Source organism: Periplaneta americana, chromosome 15 (genome assembly GCF_040183065.1).
Source record: "Periplaneta americana isolate PAMFEO1 chromosome 15, P.americana_PAMFEO1_priV1, whole genome shotgun sequence".
NCBI classification, from domain to species: domain Eukaryota; kingdom Metazoa; phylum Arthropoda; class Insecta; order Blattodea; family Blattidae; genus Periplaneta; species Periplaneta americana.
In genome coordinates, this window is record NC_091131.1 from 94472967 (window position 1) to 94500755 (window position 27789).

A 27789-nucleotide genomic window follows, 5' to 3' on the forward strand; every position below is an offset into this window, starting at 1 on the left:
AAACCCAGTGGAATTATTTATACCAGAGAGGGATATTGTTTGCTCATTTATAATTGAAGCTAGTTGGAATATCAGTTTTTAACATCTAAAAATGCATTGCCTAATAATAATTTTAGTACAAAATTAAGGCATAAAAAGGCATATGACTCGGTTAAGAGAGAAGTTTTATATGATATTCTTATTGAATTTGGTATTCCCAAGAAACTAGTTCGATTAATTAAAATGTGTCTCAGTGAAATGTACAGCAGAGTTCGTATAGGTCAGTTTCTGTCAGATGCGTTTCCAATTCACTGTGGGCTAAAGCAAGGAGATGCACTATCACCTTTACTTTTTAACTTTGCTTTAGAATATGCCATTAGGAAAGTCCAGGATAACAGGGAGGGTTTGGAATTGAACGGGTTACATCAGCTGCTTGTCTATGCGGATGACGTGAATATGTTAGGAGAAAATCCACAAACGGTTAGGGAAAACACGGGAATTTTACTGGACGCAAGTAAAGAGATAGGTTTGGAAGTAAATCCCGAAAAGACAAAGTATATGATTATGTCTCGTGACGAGACTATTGTACGAAATGGAAATATAAAAATTGGAAATTTATCTTTTGAAGAGGTGGAGAAGTTCAAGTATCTTGGAGCAACAGTAACAAATATAAATGATACTCGGGAGGAAATTAAACACAGAATAAATATGGGAAATGCCTGTTATTATTCAGTTGAGAAACTTTTATCATCCAGTCTGCTGTCGAAAAATCTGAAAGTTAGAATTTATAAAACAGTTATATTACCGGTTCTGTATGGTTGTGAAACTTGGACTCTCACTTTGAGAGAGGAACAGAGACTACGGGTGTTTGAGAATAAGATTCTTAGGAAAATATTTGGGGCTAAGAGGGATGAAGTTACAGGAGAATGGAGAAAGTTACACAACACAGAACTGCACGCATTGTATTCTTCACCTGACATACAGTAGCATGCAAATTAATCCGAACAACGTAATTACTTATGCAAAAACACTCAAACGGGATAAAAAAAAGGATCTAAGACATACCTTAGTAATCTAGTGGCCTCCCTTGTTCCTAATAACAGCTCTGAGACGATTTGGCATGGATTCCACTAATTTCCCACAAATATTCTTCATTTCTTCATCACAAAACCATACACCAATGAGGGCAGAAATCATCTTCTCCTTTGTAGAACAATCCATTTTTTGCATTCTTCTTTTGCAAATTGACCACAAGTTCTCAATTGGGTTGATGTCGGGTGAGTTGCCTGGCCAGAGGAGTACCTGAATATTCTTGTTGAAGAATTCTGTAGTTTTTCGAGACATGGCATGGTGCCAGGTCTTGTTGGAACACACCTCTGCCATCCGGAAATGACTTTTACAGCTGGGGTACGATTCTGGTTTCCAATAAGTGAATATATTTGTCAGAATTCATCATTCCCTTGATAGGTATTAATGCTCCAGGTCCTTCATGTGTAAAACAACCCCAAAACATTACTTTAGGGGGGTATTTGGGTGCTTGTTGGAGATGAGCTGCTGTTACTTTTTCGGATCCTTTCCGTACGTAAGAAACACGGTGGCCATGGACCTCGAAATGAGACTCATCGGAAAAAAGTACATTCTTCCAGTCATTCACTGTCCAGTGTTGATGTAATTTTGCCCACATTAAGTGTTTTTTGCACATAACAGGGGTTAGCAGTTGCTTCTTAATAGGCTTACGAGCCCTTCGTCCAGCTTCCAAAAGCCTATGCCGCACTGTTGTGACGCGAATTTTCACCCCAGTGGTAGCCATTAACTCGCGGGTTAAGTCGACAGCAGTTAGTCTAGGATTTAATTTACTTTTCCTGACAATCAAAAGATCATCTGCAGATGAAGTCTTCCTTTTCCGGCCACAGTTTCCTTTTTTCTGGGGTGTGATGGATCCAGTCTCCCTGTATCGTTTTATGATCGAATTAACAGTAGCCAAACCGATGTGACATTCTGCAGCAATTTGCCTCTGTGTCATAGAAGAATGCTCTGCTAATGTTATAATTTTAGACCATTTTCGTGGAGTTGTATCCATTTGTGAAGACGACAGAATGTACACAGGATTGCAGTATTAAGTCTTCAACACAACTGAAATGCTTATAAGTACAAAACGACAGGTAAAATGTCACATATTATAAAAAAAAATAATGACAGACCTTCAACAATGGAATTACACATACTACAGATGTCATTTAAAGCGGTATGAGCAGCTGTGAGGCCAACAATGACAGAAAATGTGAAAAATATGTCGTGTTCAGATTAATTTGCACGCTACTGTAATTAGGAACATTAAATCCAGACGTTTGAGATGGGCAGGGCATGTAGCACGTATCCAGAAATGCATGTAGAGTGTTAGTTGGGAGGCCGGAGGGAAAAAGACCTTTAGGGAGGCCGAGACGTAGATGGGAAGATAATATTAAAATGGATTTGAGGGAGGTGGGATATGATGATAGAATGGATTAATTTTGCTCAGGATAGGGAACAATGGCGGGCTTATGTGAGGGCGGCAATGAACCTCCGGGTTCCTTAAAAGCCAGTAAGTAAGTACAAAATTAATGGGGCCTTATGTAAACAAAAAAAAAACACATATCAAATGAAAAATTATTTCATTTATGATTATGTATTACATAGAATAAACAATTTGAGTTGATTTTTTTTTTTTAATTTTAGTAGATTATTTTACGATGCTTTTATCAACATCTTAGGTTATTTAGCGTCTGAATGAGATGAAGGTGATAATGCCAGTGAAATGAGTCCGGGATCCAGCATTGAAAGTTACCCAGCATTTGCTCATATTGAAGGAAAACTCCGGAAAAAACCTCAACCAAGTAACTTGCCTCGACCGGGAATCGAACTCGGGCCACTGGTTTCATGGCCAGACGCGCTAACCGTTACTTCACAGAAGTGGACAATTTGAGTTGGTATGAGCTTCATTCATTCATTTATTTTATTCCATAGATATTCCATGAGCAATAAAGCTTTAAGATTTGGAACAAGTCAAAATTTTACAGTATTACAATTACAATTTTTACAAATTTTTATAGTTTTACATTTTAATAATTTTCTACAATTTTTACAATTTTGTGCAATTTTTTCAATATTTTGGCGAGATGCAGTGAGATGAAGTGAGGTCTGAGGATTCGCCAAAAGATTACCCAGCATTTGCCTTTTGGTTAGGGAAAACCTCGGAAAAATCCATCCAGGTAAAAACCAACCAGCTTCAAAATGTTACTTATTTTAATGGAATAATTTCGGAGCAAGTTAAGCATGCAATTAATTATAATTATTAATGTAAAATTACTACTGACAGTAGTTTATTTAGAAAATAAAAAACATTTAAGTGAACACATATTGAGCTTGTAAGATTCAAAATTACCCTTAAAGCATCCACGTACATGCAGTCCAACATACTGGGATCCTTATAGCAGCATATATCAATAATTAAATGATCTTCTTCCTCGAAAGAATTAATTATGTGGAGGTAGAAGAAAGGTTCTGTTAGAAATGTCTTGAATAATTTACCATCTTTCCTCTGCAGAAGTAGAATTTGAGTCTGAAAAAGAAGCAAAACAGTGCAAAGAGGCAGACGAAAATTAAAAAACATTAGATATAATGTTGAAATTATTAAGAAAAGACTCGATGCTCGGATCAAGATGCCAAATGGTACACTCGTGCAGAGATGTCATCATCTTGCAAGAGATGTTTCCTTTTTTTGCTTATACATACATTAATAATACTGCCCTCTAGCAGTGATAACTTCAGACACCACATTAAAAAATTTCTCTACTTCAGTTTGTAACAGGGGCAGCTTTATAATAAGAACTGCACAGCTGCAGAACCGCCATTTAAATGAACCTGAAAAAATTAAAAATGTAAAATGTGCTTTTATGTAATCTATTTCATTGTTTCATTTATTTTTCCAATTCATTCTCCTTCGATTCGAGACTTTACTGTCTGTAGGAGCCTTGAATTGCTCGAGAATTTTAGCTGTAGTGTACTTTTCGGATCTGTGATCGGCAGTTCCTGGAGCTCAATGTAGGGTAGTTGGCAGCAGAAAACTGATTTTCTTCACCGTCCCATAAGATTGCATTAGAGCTGCGACCAAAGCAGCTCTCTCTGAATATACAAAAGAACCGTCAACACCCTCATCTCTTTATGACCTTCGTTAGAACATATAGGCTTCTGGACTTACTGTATATCATTACAGTTCCAGTGTTATAGTAGCCTACTGGGGTGGTGTGATGTGATTAGTCAGTGTGTCTAAGGAGATATTTTATATTAAAAATGAATGCAATGAAAACCTAATTGACCAACCCTTTTTGAAATTAAAAGAGAAATTGTACGTTAACTTAAGAAATTAGGACGTACTACACCAAATTTAAATATTGAAATTTGTGGAAAAAGTCGAGGCAAACATGTAGCCTACTAGTCATTTTAATACCGAAATGTGTAATGGAAACGATTGGTTTTTTGCTGCGCTCATGAAAATGCTTTCTCCCCCACCCGTGTATTCTGTTTAGAGGAGAAAATACATGGACAAAGACCGGAGTGAAGGATTTAGTTAATTTGACTTAAAAAATTAGAAAAGAATGAAAATTCGAAAATTCATTTCAAGTCAAACAGATTTGTCACTGCTAGAGATATTAAAATATTCTAACAAGCTTGATTCTGCGTATTGGATGAACATTCAGAAACAAGATGAAAATGCTTCTAAAAATAGATATGGTCTATCTAAAATAACTGAATGTGTGAAATTCTGTGCTGCATTTGAATTAGTGATGCGAGGACTTGCCGAATCAGAAGATTCAACAAACCGCAGTATATTTTGGGGTTTGACTGATTTTACTCCACATTTAGATTAAACTTTCAAAGATCATTTATAGAACTCATCACAATTCAAAGGAACTACGAAAACAATTCAAAATTAATTGCTGGATAGCAATAAAATTATTAGACATTTCTCTTCACTGCCTCCAAAACATGATGCTGAAAGTTTGCTGCAAACTATCTTAATGGAATATAGGCTTAACGGAAATTCAGTCATAATTGAAACACATAATTGCTGGTTAACGGCAGGGCTAACATAATGAGTGGGAAACACGGAGAATTTGTATTGTGTTACACAGCTCATTTCTTGCACTGTTATGCCAAAGAATTAAATTTAATAATACAACAAACATGTTCACAGACTAGTCAAGTTACGATACTTTATTGCAAATCTGTTCTCTGTCTTATAATTCCGTCTGCTGGTACGGGTGTAGGCTAGAAAAGTTGGCATAACGAAATGGGGTAGGAGTTAAAAGTGTTCGAACGATAGAAAGTTCCTGATGGTTGTTCATTCATGTTATCAACATGTGAGGCATATCTCCACTACGTGACTAGTTGTACCGGGTGGGATAGGTGTAGCGCACGGTGTGGGTAGGGCACGCGAATGGTTGGAGTACAATTTCGGGTGCACAGTCAACTTTGAGAAGGCACTGTAATTACACGCGTTAACCGATTTAGATGCAATAAACAGCATGAGTTTGCTAAATACACTATTTTTCATGCAGAAATGCCAACCTTTGTAACGGCTGGTTGCTACTGATGCAAACAATTGTTCTTCTGACGCATATCATCAAGTGAGATGTACTGCATGATAATAGATATATACATATCAGCCAGAAACTTAATCAGGATACATTTTAACTTGGTGCTATGGAATTAGAATTTACAGGAGGGGGACACTATGGCCCACCACTGCGACTTGTTACGATTTATTGCACTAACCCTCAAGTCAGGTGTATTCCCAAATTCGCACCAGCTGACTACACTAAGGTACCTAGGTTTCGAGCAGGCAACCCCCCTCGTCCCTAGGCCAACCCTCTCCATGCATTTCCAGCCGGGATCGGGGAATGCTATAGAATGATGATGAAATGGTGACTGAATGATGTAGATGCCTAATATCGGGAAATGGGAGAACCCCAAGAAAAACCCTAATTGCGACCTTGTCCACCACAAATGCCACTATGGATTTTTCAATAAAAAATCCCAGACCTGACCGGGACTTGGACCCAGGCTGCCTGCGTGACAGGCTGGAGATCTGACCGCTCAGCCACCACAGGATTAACTTGGTACTAAGTCTAAATTTTTTAATGCTTAATAGCACCATATCTTTCCTCATTGTCCATGCATCTCCATCTACTAGCTCACTGTTAATCACATTCTTGACATAGGCCAACTCGTCATCTTGTAAGTGTATAATTATGAATGTCTCTTTTTTCATCCATTTTCTATTAAGTACTAGTAACCAGGACTCAAAATGGACTGGAGCAGATTGGAATGGCTTTCCGGTTCGTGAATTTCAGGAGTCTTTCTATTTCATCTCATAATTTTTTAATTTGGTACATTTCAATACAATTTTTAATTAGGTGTAAATTAAATTGTTAAAAAAAATTGACATTGGCACTGTCGATACTGCTTTATTGTTAATAATAGGTAGAATTAATATGAGCTCTTGCTAATTTATAGTAATTTTATGGCGTGCGTTTGATATATTTGATTCTGCATTGAGTATCGTTGATTTCTGAATAATAGTGTGGAGTTAATGAAATTAAAGGACCCGGACTCAGCAACATTTTATCACTCCATATCGAACTAATTATCAGATGCTGTAGGCCACTGCTAGGTAGCCAGTCGAATCTCTTATTGTTTATACCGCGACTTGAATGCCCATTTCAAAGACTATGCAAAACAAAGATTTCAGTAGGGCCAGAAATCATTCTTTCTCACCAGTAATAATATATGCATTGAAGTAAATAATTATTAATGATGTGTGCATTTTATTCAATATGGTTTTTTTTTTTTTTTCCATTGGAATGAACTTACTTCCATTCGTGGTTTCTGTCTGCATAAATATGATAAAAGAATGAACATTTCCGAAGGCTTATATCCGAAATTATGTTAATTTGTTTGTACAGTCAACTCCGGTTATAGTGAACCTCTGTGGACCAGCATATTTCGTTCACTTTATCCGAGGTTCACTAAAACCGAAGTGTCTGTTTGTAAACTACTGATGTTGCTATACATACAGTATTAATGCCTGTTTGGGACAGATTACGTTCAATATCAGTACTAATGTTCACTTTATCTTCCAACTTAAACACTTTAAGCTTCGACATCCTGATGTTCACAGTTTGAAACAAATCTAATCTGGCCATGTAGGTAGTAGGCACTGACCAATTTCGCACCTCTTCCCACTAGAGGTAAGCTACTGTGTACTCAGCCTTGGAATTTCCCCGGATTCACTTTTACAAAGATGCGAGAGGAAGGGTAAGGGCCATTATACTCTAATCCTTCTTGTATTTACCCTTTGGTCATCACTCTACTCCCTTTCACAAAAGAAAACACGTTCTCTTCCTATTCTTCTAATAACCTCTTTTAAAGGGGTCAGAACTAATCCTTCCTTTATCCCTCATTGCGTACACTATTTTCTTTCACATGTTTCAAGCTGTCCAGGAAGCTGAACAAATCCTTTGTCTTTCAATGCACTTAAGGAGTAGAAGGTTTGAGATTTTGTTCTGAACATATTCTTGGAAGTTTATAAGAGAAAAAGTTTCTTAAATTACCATTTTGGCCATTTTAAAATTACATTTTCTTGGGGAAGTTATAGTTTTATGTTCACTACAACTGAAGTGAGGGTTCACTATAAACGGAAATATTAAAGTACTTTTTAATGTATGTGAATCGGGACCAATGATTTAGGTTCACTATGGCCGTGTTCACTGTATCCAGAGCTGACTGTATATAAGTATTTCATGATAGTACTTGGTGTCATTTCACTGGTCATTAATTCCGTTGTTGTCATCATCAACAACATTGTATTCACGAAAATAACAGATTGTTACGGTTCGTGAAAACGTCCATTTTGAGCCCTACCGGTAAGCATGTATGTAGTACTTTTTTCATCATTCAGATTGCATTTGTTTGACATTGCATGTGTTAAAGTATGACACAATGTAAGTGATGAAATGTCTTCATGGCTTGGTAACAATGAGCTATATCTTTAAATAGTTAATAATCATCATCATCTTAATCATCTGCCTTCCAATTAAGTTAATTGTAGTTAAATTCCCTGTACTTCGAAAACCATTTGAGTTACATCGAATTTGTTTGTATATTCTCAAAGCTTGTGCAGCGCATTCAGATTCATCTCCTGCAGTTTAGGAATGGAGGTTATTAGTTATTTTACGACGCCTTTTCAACTGCTATGATTATAATAGCATCTGAATGAGATGAAGGTGATAATGCTGGCAAAATGAGTCCAGGATCTAATGCCGAAAGTTACCCAGCATTTGCTCTTACTGGAAAACCCTGGAAAAACCTCAACCAAGTAACTTGCCCCCTAGATCATATATATAACAGATTGCCCATCCCTATGTTAAAATTGGTAGCACTTTGAAGAGAACAACCGCCAGGATCGCCACCCATCTGCTGTAAACGAACATGAGATGGCATTACAGTCGCTAATGCAATTCAAATGGGAGTTACGACGTGACTCTTTATGTAACAACTAGATGGCAGCATAGTAAACCTGACAAAAGTTATCATCAAAACCTATAAGGCCGAGCAATGTGGGTATATATGATCTAGGCTTGTCTCAACCAGGATTTAAACCCGGTCCGCTCATTTCATGATCAGACGTGCTAAGCATTACTCCACAGTGATGGATAGGAATGGCGGGTATCTGAAGGTAATTATGTATTAATAAAAAAAATAAAAATAAATTTCATTTAATTCAAACTGAAAGAAGTGTAAGTTGTTACATATACAATAAAACAACTTGCACAGGTTTAAATCTCTTTATTGTTTTAACAGTTTTCATATGGGTTTCAGCATTCTGAGTCTTATCGTTACAGAGTAATTAAATTTTGAAAAATAATTTATGCTTTTGGTGTTGCGAATATTTTCATTGTACCATCATAGATAGACGTTATTCATGTCAATTGAAAACTTAAAATTAATTACTCACTTGTTGGTCTTGGTACCATTGAAGATTTGCTGCCATTGGTTCATTAAGAATCTGACTCTTTATCATCGCTGGCACAGATACAGATAATGGTTGCTCCACAATTACGAAATAATTTTCGGTGATTCCAAAAGTATGCATATAAGATGGATGAAACGGCCATCTGGCAGGTGTTGATCCCACTATGATGGCTTGTTCAAATGTGGTTAATGTCTTTTCAGAGCATTTTACACCTGTAAACCGAGACATGTTACAATAATGGTAAAATCCTAATTATAAAAACTTTTATCATTATTTATTGTACACTTAGCATTAAATAATTGTGCTGGACATTGGTAAAAAACAAGATGAGATTTTAGGCTTTTGCAGTGATTGTGTTCAGAAGGAGACTTTTAGGTATTCTACCTCGTACATACAGGTTCTGTTTTCAGCGTGAATAGCTATGACCTGGAAGGTCACCTATTCTGTAGAACTTGTTATGTTTGGCTATTCCAAACAACGGGGCATGGGTCCATATAAGCTTTCTTCCTATATTGTATCGACTATACAACTATGGTACTCAATAAGCCACCTGAAAGAGCAAGTAAATGTAATATGAATGCCTATAATAGGAAGAAAATAATTTATATCAATTGAGGACTGTTTTCACAAAACTCAACAAACGCTATTTTTTAAATTTTACAGGAAACGTTTTTTTTAGTTTACTCGCAGACCTTTGATATAATAATTCTGAGAAAAATATATGTTGTTTCTCTTTCACAGATGCATTAATTGATGTAAAGGTCAACTATTTTTCTTATCTTATTTATTTGGAAAAAATATGACAAAAGTTAAGAATTTCACAAAACTCAACATATATCCAATTTTTTAAATGCACACACCTTAAAATTTTTAATTATTTTTCATTTGCAGCTGGTAAAATCTTCATCAAAATTATTACTGCGTATTTTAAAATAATTCTTGTGTACTGCTGAATTAAAAAGCAGTTAATTGAACACACTGAAACCTAATTTCAAGCCCTTTTTTTTTTTTTTTTTTCAAAATTTGTTATTGACTTACAAGAACTCTTTTATTTGCAGGAATTAAATATTTTCATTTGTGCAATACATTAACCAAATCACTGAAAATCAAAATCGTGCAGAATAATCTCAGTGCAATGTTTCATCATAATCCATTCTATTATCAGAATCTTTGGCACATCTCTTTAAAACTTTGTGATAAAATACCTTGTCCTCTTCCGAAATATCATTATGGAAGTAACTCATTAACTTCCTCACATCATTAGCTTTGTTTTTGCTGACATGATTCACCAGTGGTAGGTCAGGTGTTTTATACATTACAGAAGCACTTGTCTTTCCTGCTTTAAATACTTTGTACATAACACTTCACACGATTCTTACGAGGTTTTTGGTACGTAAGTATCTTCACCTCTGACATTTTAAATGGTAATTTGGCTTTTACAATATTTTTTCCATCGATTTTAAGTCATAAGTATGCCAGTCTTTGCCCAAAACTTTTACGTCCCCAAACATTGCCATAATTTCATACTATTCTGATAGCAATGTGATGTATTCATGTATTCTCAGCTCTTTCTCTATCAATCGAAACACACGATCCGGAAGCATATAGCTTTCCAAGGATAGGAAAGAAATGTTTAATTTCTTTAAAATCTTCAGAGCTTTCCAGATAACCAACAGGCATTAGCCATCATTATGCAATTTTTATTCTGAGATCCACAGGAATCTGAAAACGATCTATGAGTCAAATCTGGATTTTTCTGTGAGTAAACATTTTTTCTAAATTACCTATGTAATCTTTCAATGTCATAATAACAATGTGTAAACTTAGCAGCATATACTGGGAAATCTTCTTCATTTTCACCTCTTATGAAATATGAAATAGACACAGATCTTTCTAGCTTTTTGACGTCCTCCTTTACTCTATGCCGTTTAGGTAGATCAAATTTCATATGTCTTAGAAAAAAATTGTCTTGGTCAATGTTTGTACTATTTCTGTATAATTTGTCTCGAAAATATTAATTAGATCATTTAAGCACAAAGAAACTGCAGCAAGATTTTTCCCCCCTGTTCTCAATGATTACAGTCCATTTTGGATGAATGTCGTTATTTTTAGGCCCAACTGTATGTTTCTTACTCTTAGATTAACTTACTCTGCTCCTAATCTTCGTGCTCCTTCCAGTAGCTTGAACTGATTTTCATTACTCAGGGTTCTTTTCCATTTTTATCACTACTCACAGAATACATGCACTTACAACAGCGGCCAGATTTATACTGAATTAATGCCGGAAACAACAAAATATTATATAATATTTGAGATTCGAAATGTATCACTGTTGTCAAAATGGAAATTTATTATATTGTTGTAAAATATTGTAGCTTGTGAAACATGATAAAAGTGTGAAATGTTGAGTTAGAGGATATGTTGAGTTTTGTGAAAATTTAAGAAATGGATATGTTGAGTTTCGTGAAAACTCTCTACATTGAGGCACACTTTTCAACGGAAAATGTTGAGTTTTGTGATATTATGAGCAATGCATCATTTTCCTTTCATTACAATTGACCAGAGTCCGTCAAAACTCGCAATTCGAAAAAAAATGGCGTTTGTTGAGTTTTGTTGAAACGGTCCTCAATTCCATTTAGATTCTTCTAGTAATATTAGTTAGCCCAGAGAAAAAAAATTCTAATCTTAGGACTCAGCTGGAGGAAAATAGCCACAGACAGATTCAGTATGGCAGATTATACTGCATGAGTAGTAGTAACAGTAGGCGCCGACTTATTTGGGGAGGGAGGAGAAGGGAAGACTGAGGAAACTTTAATTGCTGTTTCTTAAAAATTTCTTTATATTTTTTATAGAAAATAACATCGTCTGATTTTTTATATAATACCCACGGAAATTGTTTAATCTAAAATAATTTAAAACTGTGGTCTTTCATGTACTACTTTTTCTCTCTCACTGCTTTGTTTACACATCATTGATCCTTGCAGTGATGATAAAAATGAGTTATTAGTTTCGATGCTACTACAACCCAATTTATCACTCTGTTCTCGTTCATTGGGGTTTTATTTTAGGCAGTTTCTTTATTAAGAATTTATCCATTATCAATAGTTGCATCACAATCACTGATTACTGAACAAGCACACACCCACAGAGAAACGATCAATAAAACTGAAAGTTGATAACAGTTTATTCATTTTATTTTGGGGGCGCCATCCCTGGCTTTATAAGTTGAGGTGTCAAAGTCTGCGCCTATTGTAGTAACTGTGAGTAAAGAAAACTTGTATTAATAGGGTTACAGTTAAACTAAATGCATTTTTAATATGTAGTTAAGATAAATTGTGAGATACTATTATGTAATTTATTGTTTAGATTTCATATTATCACATCTGCTTCTCTGTGGTTTTTACGAACATATGAAATGGGTTTTCATGTCTTGCTCAAAGTGAAACCCATTCTCCCTATTAATTATTCAATGACGTACATCAATTTCAATGTCTCCCTGACTCTTTCTAACTGAAATATTTGTCCAATGAAACAAAATCTGATATTCCCAGTCGATGCTGTATTTTACTAAAGCAAATTTGTCCAGTTAATATAACCTAATGCATTTTTGAGTGTTCCTTCTTACATGTTTCAATACTATGGCCAGTTTGATGTATACTAACCCATAGTTGCATGGAATTTTATGCAATATATATAAATGAATTTTGATTCTTACTGTGTTATTTTTCAGAAATTTTAGATTTTTTTTTTTTTTTTGCGCTAGCTATGGCTAACTTTCTACTAATTAGATTCGTGATAGTTTCGACATATAGAATTATTGCAATGAAGTTAAATTTTTTTGTAGCTTTGTTACTTTCACTTTTCATCATCCCATTGATGTCGTAGTTCAAGTAAGGTAAGATTTTCATAAATTAATTTCGAAGGGAAACAGCTACTTGATGGTTCGATTAGTCTTTCGCCCCTATATCCAGCTTTTAAGGAACCCGGAGGTTCATTGCCACCCTCACTTAAGCCCGCCATTGATCCCTATCCTGAGCAAGATTAATCCATTCTCTATCATCATATCCCACCTCCCTCAAATCCATTTTAATATTATCTTCCCATCTACGTCTCGTCCTCCCTAAAGGTCTTTTTCCCTCCGGCCTCCCAACTAACACTCTATATGCATTTCTGGATTCACCCATACGTGCTACATGCCTTGCCCATCTCAAACGTCTGGATTTAATGTTCCTAATTATGTCAGGTGAAGAATACAATGCGTGCAGTTCTGTGTTGTGTAACTTTCTCCATTCTCCTGTAACTTCATCCCTCTTAGTCCCAAATATTTTCCTAAGCACCTTATTCTCAAACACCCTTAACCTATGTTCATCTCTCAAAGTGAGAGTCCAAGTTTCACAACCATAAAGAACAACCGGTAATATAACTGTTTTATAAATTTTAACTTTCAGATGTTTTGATAGCAGACTGATTAATACTGTGTAAACTAATAAATAAAATAAGCAAATAAATGTTACCAGTAATGAATAATTAATTATTAAAAATCCGAGTCGTACATATTTATGTACGTTTACAACTCGTGTTTTATATATATGTATCAAAAATACGAAATCAAATGTATCATGAAGAGACATATAGCCTACTTAGAACACGTAAAATCACTGGTACAATTGAGCCGACCCCTGGAATAACTACTTAATGTATGTCACGTTGTTTTTATGTTTGCAGCATATATTGAAGCCTTAATAGCCTCCTGACCTATTATTTCCTTCCAACAAGCACAGTGCCTTCTAGAAAGAAACATTTGAATATCGTTCTGCACAGTGCTGTTATACGAGATGCTCTGTATCTCAAATTCAAGATTTTGCATATAAATTCTTGTCCCTAATAATGCCTCAATTACAGTATGTATCTGAATTGAAGTTCCAGATTTTTTTTACATACTGTGTTCAGTCATCATTATTGGTATTAAAAAAAGGAGTAGATACTTATTTACAAATAACATAAACGTAATTCATTTAATTTTGTAAAACACGACAGTTCGTAACATTAACTGGCCCACTCTAAGTCCCTTACCTATATTACAATGATGTTAATAATGTTACTGTGAATATTCTGAGGACATACCTTCACATCCAGCATCTTGTGCAGGGGGAAATTTTATGATGGAATAGTGAGGACCAGTGCATGTTACAGTTAATCCCAAATTGTACACTGTTCCATCCTGCATGACATGTGGATGCGATGTGTGGTTGACGATGCTCACATACTTGGAAACGTTCACCTGAATAACGACATAACATAAATAACAATTCTTGTGATTATCATGAAAAACATTAAATCCAGACATTTGAGATGGGCAGGGAATGTGCTAAACAAAAGGCATTTAACTTTAAAATAGGCAACGGGAGCTAAAATAGGCAAAAAAGGCAAAATAAAAATTGGGCCTATCGTCTCCAAATGTGTGCAAACGTGTTTGTCTCTAATAGATCTTTCATACATACAGTCAGTTTAAAAAAGGCATTTTGCCTAACATTTGGGCTCTAATTATTAGTATAGATGTAGGTAAAAAAAAAAGTAAAAGGTAAAGGTATCCCCGTCACATGCCATGATGGCACTTGGGGGGCATGGAGGTAGAGCCCCATGCTTTCCATGACCTCGGCACTAGAATGAGGTGGTGTGGTCGGCACCACGCTCTGACCGCCTTTTATCCCCGGGAAAGACCCGGTACTCAATTTTATAGGAGGCTGAGTGAACCTCAGGGCCGTTCTGGAAGTTTGGCAACGAGAAAAAATCCTGTCACCATCTGGGATAGCACAGTTTATAACATGATTACATGAGCATACCCTAAGAATTTCAAAAGTCGGTGCCTATGCACATACATACATACATACCGGTACATACATACATACATACATACATACATACATACAAACAAATATATAACATCTGGAATCTGTTGTAAAATGGTTAACGAAGTCTTCCCAACTGCATAAAGAGACAAGGGGAGAAAAAAGATTGACAGAGACAGAAACAGGGACAGGAGAAACAGATAGAAAGAGACATGAGGGAAGAGATGTAGAAAGAAGTAGACACATGCACAGAAGGGAAGAGAGATAGATACAGATTCTGAGAATGACTTTTAGTAAAGAAAAGTTAAAAAGAAATATGTAATTAGAGATCTATTTAAATATAACTTCTCTTTAATTAAAACAGCTGACAGAATTGTGAAAAATGTGTTTTGTAGAGCTGTCACTCACTTACCCTGGCCAAAGTTTTGAGTGTCTTGGGGTCAACCCGATGAATAACTGGAGATTCTGTGAAGGTGTAGAATTCATCTCCGAAAGGATATACAGATATCATTGCATTGTCCGATATAGATTCGCCAGGAGTGAACAATGCAGAAATACTGTGTAGGATGAAATATAATTAAAGTAAGTAATTTGTTAATATACACAAAAGCCGCCCTAAATAAGGGTTCGGTAGATCGGCCTACTAATCAATTCATAAAGAATAATAAGTAAACAAAACAATTTTGTGGCACGTGGAAAGAAAAAAAAAAACATTACGATAAATGATAAGAAAACATAGGAAATCATTTACAATAAAAATTTTGTTGGGTACAAATGATTACTAATTATAGCTAAGGATGATTTTAACACGTGAGATCCTATGGCATCAATCGGTGCATCAGAAATTTTATATTGTTTAAGTTGATTTAAAGTTTTACGTGGAATCGTGCCACGGGCACCGAACATGAGCCCAAAAACTGTCCAGTGTGTGATGTGGTATTGTGCTCCAAGATGCTGACAACAAGGCTCATAGATGACTTGTTTTTCACGACACACCTCTTGTGGCTGTTGCTCATGTATCTCGAAACGGATTGTGGGATCAAGAATGACACCCTTATCCTTCTGCCGATCAATTATGATGATATCAGCACGTCTAGTAGAGCCATCAGAAGAGATGCAACCAACCTCCTCGTAGAGGTGGTATATTGTATCCATATTCTCCAGAGATATTACTTTCGCTTAATTCCTTCATCACGAAGTCAATGGTAACATTGAATAGAATTGGTGAGAGTGGAGCCCCCTGTGCAACTCCTTGCTTGATCATTATAGGGGCTATCTTTGTATTTTTATTAATAGTGATAGTAGTAGAATTTCCTATTAAAAGCGATGTTATAAGCGTCTTGAGTTTTGGAGGTATAGGCATAGCATTGAGGGTTTGTTCAATGTGTTGATGAGAGACATGATCAAACGCCTTAGAGATGTCCAGAAAAACAACACAACAATCCTTTTTATTAACTTTTGAATCCTTAAGGCATCCATTAATAATAGAGGAATTTAGGAAAACACCTGGACCAGACATAAAACCTCGTTGGTTAAGATTTAAATCAAGATAAGATCGTAACTTGATATCTAATACACGCTCAATAATTCTGCGCAGAACAGAATAGATCGTAATTGGACGCCAGTTCTTAAGAATATCTGGATCGCCATACTTATAAACCAGAATTGTGCGTGCACGTCGAAGGCAGGGCGGAACATGTCCCCAACGGAGCAGATATGTGGCAATCGATGATAGAGATTTATATAAACGAAACTCATTAATGACCTTCATTCTGACTCCATCTTCACCTGGTGCAGTGTCAACCTTGATACCCTTACATGCATATGCAATATCTTCAGGGGTGATGATAATATTGTCAGGATCTGAATAATTGGATACCGAAGATGACTGATAGTTATCAAGTGTGCAATTGTTGGCGACACCATATAAATTGTTATAATATTCGTATACCGAAGAAACGGGTAACTTACATTGCATAGGAGGATAATACATGCTGCACAATTTTCCGACGTTGGAAGTAATAATTAAATTGTGCTAAATCATAAGCGTATTTGTTCTTCCTTCTCTCAGAATTCTTCTTACTTCTATTTTTAGGATTGCTTGACTGTTTATAAGTAATACCATCTGGATTATTTTTCCTAGCTTGCCGTTTTTTGTAATAAGTTGTTGCAGGATGTTGGGGCCCTTTACATTGAGATACTGATTGTTTAAGGTAGTGACAATATTTTTCAACACATTTATCAAAGACGGCATTGTCTGAGACATCTAAACAAGCTAAGGTGTTGAATTGTGTATCCCAATACTTAAGATCAAAATTATCATGCAGGGAATCAGACGTAGAAGATGTAGAAGAAACGGGCTGAGACGACGAATTTGTGAATTCATTGTTGAGTACAGGATCATTATATGACTGATTGAGAATATTTCCATGTATTTCAGACGTTGAAGATGTAGAAGGAACGGCTGAGACGAAAAATTTGTGAATTCATTGTTGAGTACAGGATCATTATATGAGTGATTGATGATATTTCTATGTACTCCAGGATGGGCACGTACAATATGACGGTTAACGCTTTTAAAAAAACGGCCACATATTTCACATTTACGTAAATTCTTAGGGCATACATTTTTATCTGAATTTTGAGTATCAAGAGTAGTTTCTTCATTAGAAACAGCTTGGGATAAAGAGTCATTATGACATCGATTGATGTGAATATGAATTCCTCTGGTTGTGAACTGTTTATGACAGATTTTACAATTTACGAAGGATTTTGTATTGTGCATACTATTTGAAGTTATGGGTTGTATCGTCCATAATCACGCAAAACCATCACAAATTTCAGCCAAAGACATAAAATATTAAAATGAGGTCGATCAATAAGTCTTCAAAAAATATATAGGCCTATATACAATAGTTTGTTTACCTAAATCAGAAACACGTAAAAAAAACTTAAATATTCACTAGAAATTGGTAATATCTTCAAAAGTCGTAAGAAGTATAACAGGAATTAAACTCTTGCATACAGTAACACAGTTGTCCACAAGACCACAATGTTTCATTACTTATATCCGCAATAAATTGTATGATTCTTGTCCATAGAAACCATGTCAACAAATAGGACCAAAAGTAAATTTAAGATTTATCCATAATATAAAGAGTTAATTATGCTACTAACATTATCACTTGAAACACGTTTAAAAATAATAGTATCAGATTATAATTCTGCGTTAGAAACTCACTAATAAAATATTAAACTCCAATATATCAGTTCTTATAAGCAGATCTTATATTAACCCTTATATTGGCAAAGCTTCATTTCTCACACTAATTTATTGAACTGTGTCGGACTGTAAAGAAAACAACTATCGCAATGTCCATATTTTATATGTTGTACAATATTATAGTATTCTGAAATTTTAATTTTCCTACCAATTTGTTTCTATTCTATTAAAATTATAGCATATAGCCTATTAACCTTTGGTATCCTATAGAATACTTTGCGAATTTAAGGGTTAAATAAGACAGGATTAAATATATTCAGTATACAAAATGTAAGAGATTAGTCTCACACAATGGAATAGAGTAGACCAAACTTATAAATAAGATGGTATAGATTAGGATAGATGGATTGCATTACGATTTATGAATAAATTAAGAATAGAAATAAATGATTCCCGTACAGTTTTCCTATTTCTATTTTCCCAATATTCTTTTTCCCCAGATATTTCTTTTGATCCTTTTTCCAAAACACAACTTTCATGTTCCGTGCATAAAAATGATACTTGAATGAAAAGCATACATTCTTCTCTATTTTCTGCTCTACTTTCAATTTTATGCTCGTTTTGCTCTATTTTCAGCTATATTTATACTATTTTCTCCTCTTTTTTCCCTTTATTTTCTTTCCATTTCGCTCTATTTTCTGCACTACTTTCGCTCTATTTTGTGCTCTATTTTCGTTCTATTTGTGCTATATTTTCTGCTCTATTTTTCCTCTACTTTCTGCTCTATATTCGTTTTTTTTCCTATTCTGTTTTCTGCTCTATTTTCTACTCTGCTTCTGTATTTTCTCTCTATTTTCTCACTTTCCCTATTTTCTGCTCTATTTCCTCCTCTATTTTTGATTTATTTTCTTCTTTAATTTCCCTTCATTTTCTGATCAATTTTCTTTTAATTTTCTCTTCCATATTCGCTGTACTTCCTCTCTGTCTTCGCTCTAATTTCTCTTCTATTTTCGCTCTATTTTTCTCTATTTTCTTCTAAATTTTCGCCCTATTTCCTCCTAAATTTTCGCTCTAATTTCTGTTCTAATTTCCCTTCTTTTCTGATCAATTTTCTTTTAATTTTCTCTTCCATATTCGCTGTACTTCCTCTCTGTCTTCGCTCTAATTTCTCTTCTATTTTCGCTCTATTTTTCTAAATTTTCGCTCTATTTCCTCCTAAATTTTCGCTCTAATTTCTGTTCTAATTTCTCTCTATTTTCTGCTCTAATTTCTTACTATTTTCTGCCCTATTTTCAATCTATTTTCTACTGTATATTCTCTCTACTTTTTGCTCTATTTTTCGCTTTATTTTGTGCTCAAGCGCGGCTCGTAAAGTGAAGTGACTGAAGTGGCTCTTCACTACATTTTAAAATTGTAATCACAATAATTATTGCATTTCCATCTTGTCATAGATATAACCTGCTCACAAATCTCCTATCGCTATCTGAAAGACGCAAGCCTCGTGAAGCGTCTGAGTATATCGCTACACACTTTCCCTTTCGTCTCGCTTGCTCACACTCACCTCTTGCACTCACCTCATATATAATGCAAGAGTAGCTACTGGTTTTCAAGAAGAAACGATTCTTTTTCCACATTTATTACATAGCCCTGTTGTAGGTTGCCATGGTAACGAGCATTGACACTCCAAGGATAGAAGAGCCGTTCCTTTGCCTATTCAAGGAATAAAGAAACAGGTTTCTCTCGCTGCCCTCGCTTGTCCAACCCCGACAAGGCGACAAGTGCAAACCCATTGCCAGTTTTATCCATTTCTTGGTGAGAGAAACAAGTTAATTTTGTTATTTGTGTATTATTTAGTGATGTTCATAAGTGATTTTGCGAATGAATCCAGAAAATGATGTAGTGTGTAATTTATTAGAGACACCGGGAAAATCGCAATGATCAGAACGTAGAAGCTCCGCCCACGACCCCTTTCACTTTTCCCCTACTAGCTCACCAGACATCTAGTGGACAAAAGTGGACCTTAAAAAGTGAAAGCGGCATCTATCAAGCAAAAGTAGAACTTTGTCCTTTCTCTCTTTCCCCAGCCTCTCTTTCTCGCTCTCCATCTCTCTCTCTCTCTCTTTTCTTCTTAGAACTTTGTTGACGGTAGTATTCGATCTGTCGAGTTGCCGAGCGGCGAGGATGGGGATAACTTCCTCTACTGGCGTTCTCTTCACTGCGATTTATCCGAGACACCGTTTTCTCGTTGGCGCGAGGAGGATAAGAAGGATTTATTAGTGTTTAATCGCCCCACTCCACATTCCATATTTATCAGCGTTTGTTAAAAAAAAAAAGTCCGGAAATTCTTATGGTTATGTGGCAATGTTTTTCTACAAAAACTTTTCTGCTGGGCTTGCCTTTTATTAGGAGTTTGGAATAACGCGGGGTTTGGTGATTTTGCGAACTCAACTCGTGCATTTCACAAATATGGGAATTCGAGTGAGGATTTGAAGTACGTATTGCAATTGAAACTAGTCGAAAGAAATTTGAACTCAATTCGCGACGCGTTACAGAAATCGTCCTTATTGTGTATTAACATATTTAATGAGAATGTCCGGTTAAACAGGAACTTCATGAAAGTTGTGGTTCAAGCCGTTATATATTTAGCGAAACAAGAGTAGCCATTTCGAGGACATGATGAACAGGGTTTCCTCATAACCGCGGTAATTTCAAAGAACTGCTCCAAACTTTGCTCTCCGTAAATTTCGGCGAAGTTAGAAATCAATACAGTAAAATTAAATGTGTATTCAACGGCCAGTATAAGACAATATAGAACGAACTAATTGAATGTATTTCAGACTATATATGTAACCAAATCAAGAAAGAAGTAAATGAAACTTATTTATTTCCCTTGCAAATTGACGATGCGACGGACATTGTTCAAAACTGTCAGTGATCTGTAATAGTAAGATTCGTGACTTCACATGGTAAACTGGTGGAGCGTTTCTTAGGTTATGACGTAAGTTCTGATCGGACTGCATAAGTCCTGTTTGAACTAATAGACAGCATCTTAGGGCCTTTGACTTGTCGTAATAAATTGATAGGACAGTGTTACGATGGTGCTACTGTAATGTCAGGCCGCCACTTAAATGGCCTACAGAAGAAAGTCAAAGATGAAGTTCGTCAAGCTATTTTCATTCATTGTCTAGCGCATCGTTTGAATTTAGTTCTGCAACAGAGTTGCAACAGTATTTCAAGTTGCCGAATTTTCTTTGCAAACCTAAGCGTAATTCCCACTTTCTTTCACCATTCAGGTAAACGTAACCACATTCTAAATTCGATAGTTGGAAGGCAAATTCCAACAGCCGTGGAAACGAGGTGGACGTCGAACTACAAAGTACTCAAAACAGTAGTAGAGAATTGGAACGGTTTAAAAGGGGTTTTTGAAGAAATAAAAATAAATCCTGGAACTGACAGTACGTCCATCCGTCAATGCGGAGAGTTCTTGAATGACATGAATGACTTTGAATTCAGTTTCCGGCTCTGGTTTCTTATGATATATTCAGTCTAATGTTTTGTACGATGTTCTGCAAATGTTTAGATATATGTTACTGTACAGCTAAAATTCGAGATACTTACTATTTGATTAATAATAGAAGAAATGAAGAATACTGCAGCAAAATATTTCGTAATGCAAAAGTGAGAAGTAACTGCAATCATAAAAAAATTCTTATGTTTTATTTAACGGCGCTCGCAACTACCGAGGTTATATCAGCATCGCTAGTGTGCCGGAATTTTGTCCCGTAGGAGTTCTTTTACATGCCAATAAATCTACTGACATGAGCCTGTCGCATTTAAACACACTTAAATGCCATCGACCGGGCCCGGGATCGAACCCGCAACTTCGGGCATAGAAGGCCAGCGCTATACCAACTGCGCCAACCAGATCGACGCAACCATAAAAGACAGCATGCCCAATTATCTGATGAAGACAATTTCTTCATATACAGTAGTCATTGTTTTACGAGATAGTAGACAATATTCTGTCACAAATTAATACTAGGTTTCATGATTTGAACAACGTATCATTTATAAGTTTGATAGATACAACAAAATTTTAAAGACTATTCTAAAGAATTTTCATCAGATGCTTTGCAGAACTTGATTGAGTGCTACTCATCCATATTAAAAAAAATCAACGTTTGAAAAATGAACTTGAACTTCTTTATGGTGATGGCGATTACAGTGGCGTTAACGCTTTGAAAGCATTGGAGATGTTACATCAGAGTGATGTTAATCAAGACGTATTCCAGGAAGTGTATAGGTTGTTTTCACTTTGCCATCCACCATTGTGTCCGTAGAAAGAAGTTTTCTTGTGTCTAAAGAGAATAAAAACTTATTTGCAGAATACAATTTCCCAGCAGTGTTTGTCCTTCTTGGCCAACATTTCTATTCATAGAGAACTTCTTCGGAACTTGAAGGACAACCCACTTTTTAGATGATATCATTGACAAATTCGCGGCCCTGAAGAACAGAAGAATAGATCTACTCTACAAGAGATAAGGTAAGATAGAAAAAATATTATTCCTTGTTACATACAGGTGTCAGCACTTCACTTGTCTTCTGAATCACGGGCCGCCTCTTTGTGCTCTATTTTCTCCTCTATTCTCAATGTACTTTCTATTTTGTGCTCTATTTTCGCTCAGTTTTTTCCTTTTTTCGATCTGTTTTCTGCTCATTTGTCTCCACTTTCGTTCTACTTTCTGCTCAATTTTCGCTCTATTTTCTTTTTTATTTTTGCTATATTTTCGGCTCTACTTTCGCTGTTTTATGCTCTATTTTCTCCTCTATTTACGGTCTATTTTACTCTATATTCGCTTTAGTTTCTACTCTATTTTCTGCCCTATATTCGCTCTATTTTCTACTCTTATTTTCTGCTCTGATTTCTCTATTTTATGCTCTATATTCGCTTTATTTTCTCCTCGATTTTCGCTATTTTTGTCTATTCTCTGCTATATTTTCGCTCTGTTTTCTGGTCTATTTTTGCTTTATATTTTGCTATATTTTCGCTCTATTTTTTGCTCAATTTCAGCTCTATTTTTGATACATTTTCTCCTCCATTAAAGCCTATTTTATCTCTATTTTAGTTTCACTGCCTCTCTATTTTCTGTTTTATTTTAGTTTCATTTCTCTATTTTCTGCTCTATTTTGCTGTATTTTCTCCTCCATTTTCGTCCTATTTCTGTCTATTTTCGCTCTATTTTGTACTCTATTTTCGCTCTATTTTGTACTCTATTTTCGCTTTGTTTTCTGCTCTTTTGTCGCTGTAATTTCTGTCCTGTTTTCACTATTTTCGCTCTATTTTTTGCTCTATAGTCGCTCTATTTTCTGCCATAGTTTCTATTTTGTCTTTATTTTCTGCTCTATCTTCTCTATTTTCGCTCTATTTTCTCCTCTACTTTCGCTGCGTTTTTTGCGCTATTTTCACTTCATTTCTCTCTTTTGCTGCTATATTTTAGCTCCATTTTCTGCTCTGTTTTACTCAAGTTTAGCTCTATTTTCGCTTTATTTTCTGCTCTAGTTGGCTCTATTTTTCATCTATTGTCTCTTCTATTTTATCTCTATTTAACACTATTTTCTTCCTATATTGTGCTCTATTTTCGCTCTATTTTCTCCATATTCGCTCTATTTTCGCTATTTTCCCTTCATTTTCGCTCTCTTGTGTATCTGTTTTCTTCTCTTTTTCTGCTCTGTTTTCGCTCTATTTTTGCTCTTTTCTGGTCCATTTTCTCTCATTTCGCTCTATTGTCCCTATATTCTCTCTATTTTCTGCTCTATTTTGCCTCTGTATTCTGCTATACTTTCTCTCTTTTTTCGCTCTATTTTCTGCATTATTTTCTCCTCTACTTTCGCTGTATTTTCTCCTCCATGTTCACTCTATTTTCTCCTCTTTTTGCTGTAATTTTTGCTCCTTTGTCTCTATTTGATCCTCTATTTTGTTCACTATTTTCGGCTGTATTTTCGCTCCATTTTCTCTAATTTCGCTCTATTTTCTCTCAATTTTCGGTTTAATTTGCTCTCTATGTTCACTCTATTTTCTCTCTATTTCCCCTGTATTTCCTGCTATACTTTCTCAATATTCTCAGTTCTCGTTCTATTTTCTTCTCTATTTTCTCTCAATTTACTGGTCTCTTTTCTCACTATTATCGCTATATTTTCTTCTCTATGTTGTTCTCTATTTTCGCTCCAAATGCTGGCGTATTTTCGTTCTATTTTCTGCTCTATTTTTGGTTTATTTTGTCCCTATTTTCTCCTCTATTTCTCTCCATTTTGTGCTCCGTTTTCTCTATTTCCCCTCTATTTTCCTCCATTTTCGCTCTGTTTTATACTTTCTGCTGTATTATAAACCTATTTTCGCTATATTTTCCGCTCTATTTTGTCCCTATATTCTGCTCCATTTTGGCTCTTGTCTGCTCTATTTTATCCTCTCGCTGTACTCTCGATTTTCTGCTCTTTTTCACTCTATTTTCTCTTTTCGCTCTATTTTCTGCTGTATTATCGCTGTATTTTCTGCTCTATTTTCCCTCTACTGTCTGTTCTATTTCCTGCTCTTTATTACTTCTATTTAATACTATATTATCTGCTCTAAATTCTTTTTATTTTCTTCTCTATTTTCACTCTATTTTCTGCTCTGTTTCCTATATTTTCTGCTCCATTTTTCGCACTATTTTCATTCTGTTTTCTACTCTACTTGCGCTGAGTTTTTTGCTGTATTTTCTATTATGCTTTCGCTCTATTGCTCTCTATTTTCTGCTATATTTTCGCGCTATTTTCTGCACTATTTTCGCTCTATTTTCTACTCTATTTTGGTTCCTTTTGTATCTATTTTCGGTATATTTTATCTCTATTTTAGATTTATTTTCTGTTTTTGTTCTGCTCTATCTTCTGCTCTATTTTCGCTCTACTTTCTCCATTTCCGCTCTATTTTCGTTATATATTTTTTCTAAATTATCACTCTATTTTCTGTCTAATTTCTCTCTCTTCTCTCCTCATTTTCACTCTAATTTTTGCTCTATTTTCTCTTTTTCTGCACTATTTTCTCATTTATTTTGTGCACTGTTTCTCTCTAATTTCACTCCATTTTCTTTCCCGTTCCTACTCCATTTTCGGTCTATTTTCTCCTGTATTTTCTATCTATTTTCTGCTGTATATTCTCTATTTCCGCTCTATTTTCTCTTCTATGTTCTCTATTTCCGCACTGTTTTCTACTTTATATTCCCTTACTTGCTGCTCTATTTTCTTTTCTATTTTCGCTCTATATTCTGTTAAAATTTCGCTTTAATTTCTCCCTATTTTCTCTTCTATTTTCCCTTCAGTTCTAATCTACTTTCTCTATATTTTCGCTCTATTTTCTCTTTATTCTCCTATATATTCGCTCTACATTCTACTCTATTTTCATTTTCTGCTGTACTTTCTATTTTCCCTCTATTTTCTGCTCTATTTCTGCCTCTATTTTCTGCACTATTTTGCTCTATTTTCTGCACCATTTACTCTCCATTTCGCTCTATTTTCTACTATGTTATTGCGGTCTATTTTTCTCTATACTCTGGGTATTTTTGTGTCCTATTTTTGTTCCATTTTCGCTAAATTTTCTACTCTATTTTTGCTGTACTTACTGCCCTATTTTCTCTATTTTCTGTCTATTTTCTTCTCTATTTTCAATATATTTCTGTTCTATCTTTGTTCTTTTTTCTGCTCCGTTTTCTCTCTACTTTCTGCTCTATTTTCGCTCTATATTCTGTTCAATTTTATGCTCTAATTTATCCTCTATTCTCGCTGTACATTCTCTCTATGCTCTGCTTTATTTTCCTCTTTCGCTCTATTTTCTTTCTATATCCTTGATTATATTCTGCTCTTTTTTTCGTTCTATTTCTGCTCTACTTTCAGTCTACCTTCCGCTCTATTTTCGCTCTTTTTCTGCTCTATTTTCGCTCTTTTTCTGCTCTATTTTCGCTCTTCTTCCTGCTCTATTTTCGCTCTACTTTCTGCTCTAATTTATCTCTAATTTCTATTATCTGCTCTATTTACTTCTGTATTTTCGCCCTATTTCCCATATTTTCTGCTTTATTTTATCCTCTATTTTCGATCTATTTCTACTCTATTTTCGGCTCTACTTTCACTGTGTTTTTTTGCTGTATTTTTCTTTATTTTCGCTCTTTTCTCCTATATTTTCATGTTTTTCTCCATTTTCAACTGTATTTTCGCACTATTTTCTCTATATTTTCCCTCCATTTTCCCCGTTATTTTTTGCTCTACTTTACATTGAGTCTATTTTCTCTTTATATTCTCTCTATTTTGTATCTATTTTCTCCTGTATTTTCCCTCAATTTTCTGCCTTATTTTGTCCTCTGTTTTCTGCTCTATTTTTGATATGTTTTCTTGTCTATTTTCGTTCTATTTTCAGCTCAATTCTCACTTTATTTTCCTCTCTTTTGTGCTCGATTTTTTCTTATATCTACTCTGTTCACTTAATTTGGTGCTCTAACTTCGCTCTAATTTCTGCTTTATTGTCTCTATACTCTCTTCTATTTACTACTCTCTTTTCGTTTTATTTTCTCCTCTATTTCCTCTCTATTTTTTGCTCTATTTTCTCACTATTTTCATTATACTTTCTACCCTATTTTGAACTGTATTATCATCCTATTTTCTAGTCTATTTCCTTTATTTTCGCTCTATTTTCTACCTGTTATCTGCTCTAATTTCTCTTTTTTGCTCTATTTTCTTCTCTACTTTTTGCTCTGTTTTCTATTTTCCCTATTTTCTGCTCTATTTTCACTCAATTACCTACTCTAATTTCTCAGTGTTTTTCTCTATTTTCGCTTTATTACCTCCTTTATTGTCGCTCTATTTTTCTATATGTCCCACGCTTTTCAATCTATTTTCTGCTCTATTTTTGCTCTAGTTTTTAATATTTTCATTGTTTTCTGCTCTATTTTGGCTCTATTTTCATCTATTGTATCCTCGATTTTCGATATATTTTATTTCTGTTTTATATTTATTTTTTGTATATGTTCTACTGTTTTTTCTGCTATATTTTCTTCTATTTCCTTCTCCATTTATGCTCTATTTTCTGTCTCTTCTCTTATTTTTGTTCCATTAGTGATTTATTTTCGCTCTATTCTCTGCACTATTTTCTCCTCTATCTTGTGCACTATTATCTTCTTATTTTCGCTTTATTTTCTCTATAATTTCGCTCTTTTTTCTCCCTAATTTTGCCTTTATTTTCGCTCTATTTTCACTCAATTTTCTCTCTATTTCCTTTATATATTCTGCTCTACTTTCTCACTATATTCTGTTCCATTTTTGCTTTATTTTCTCTAATTTCGCTCTATTTGTTCCCTATCTTCGGTCTATTTTCTGCTCTATGTTCGCTCTATTTACTCTATTTTCCCTCTTTCCCCTGTATTTCCAGCTCTATTCTCTCAATATTCTCTTCTATTTTCTTCTCTTTTTCGTTATATTTTTATTTTACTTTCCATTTTCTACTCCGTTTTTTTCACTGTTTGTCGCTATATTTTTCTCTGTTCTCTATTTTTGCTCTATTCTCTATTTTCGCTCTATTCTCTATTTTCGTTCTACTTGCTTTGATATTCTGCTTTATTCTCGGTGTACATTACATTTTCTGC

The 27789-nt window shown here is 34.9% G+C and overlaps 1 protein-coding gene across 5 annotated transcripts in view; it reads right to left on the reverse strand.

Annotated features, from left to right (window-relative positions):
- The window catches only part of LOC138715208 (carotenoid isomerooxygenase-like), a 185093-nt gene that overhangs the window by 9337 nt on the left and 147967 nt on the right, over nt 1-27789 (reverse strand). For all 5 annotated transcript variants that reach the window (XM_069847863.1, XM_069847862.1, XM_069847861.1 and 2 more), the window contains 4 exons: nt 15314-15458; nt 14177-14333; nt 9035-9264; nt 3401-3577 (listed from right to left, as the gene is read on the reverse strand). In XM_069847863.1, coding sequence (XP_069703964.1) covers nt 3401-3577; nt 9035-9264; nt 14177-14333; nt 15314-15458 — 709 coding nt within the window. The remainder of the gene's footprint in view (nt 1-3400; nt 3578-9034; nt 9265-14176; nt 14334-15313; nt 15459-27789) is intronic.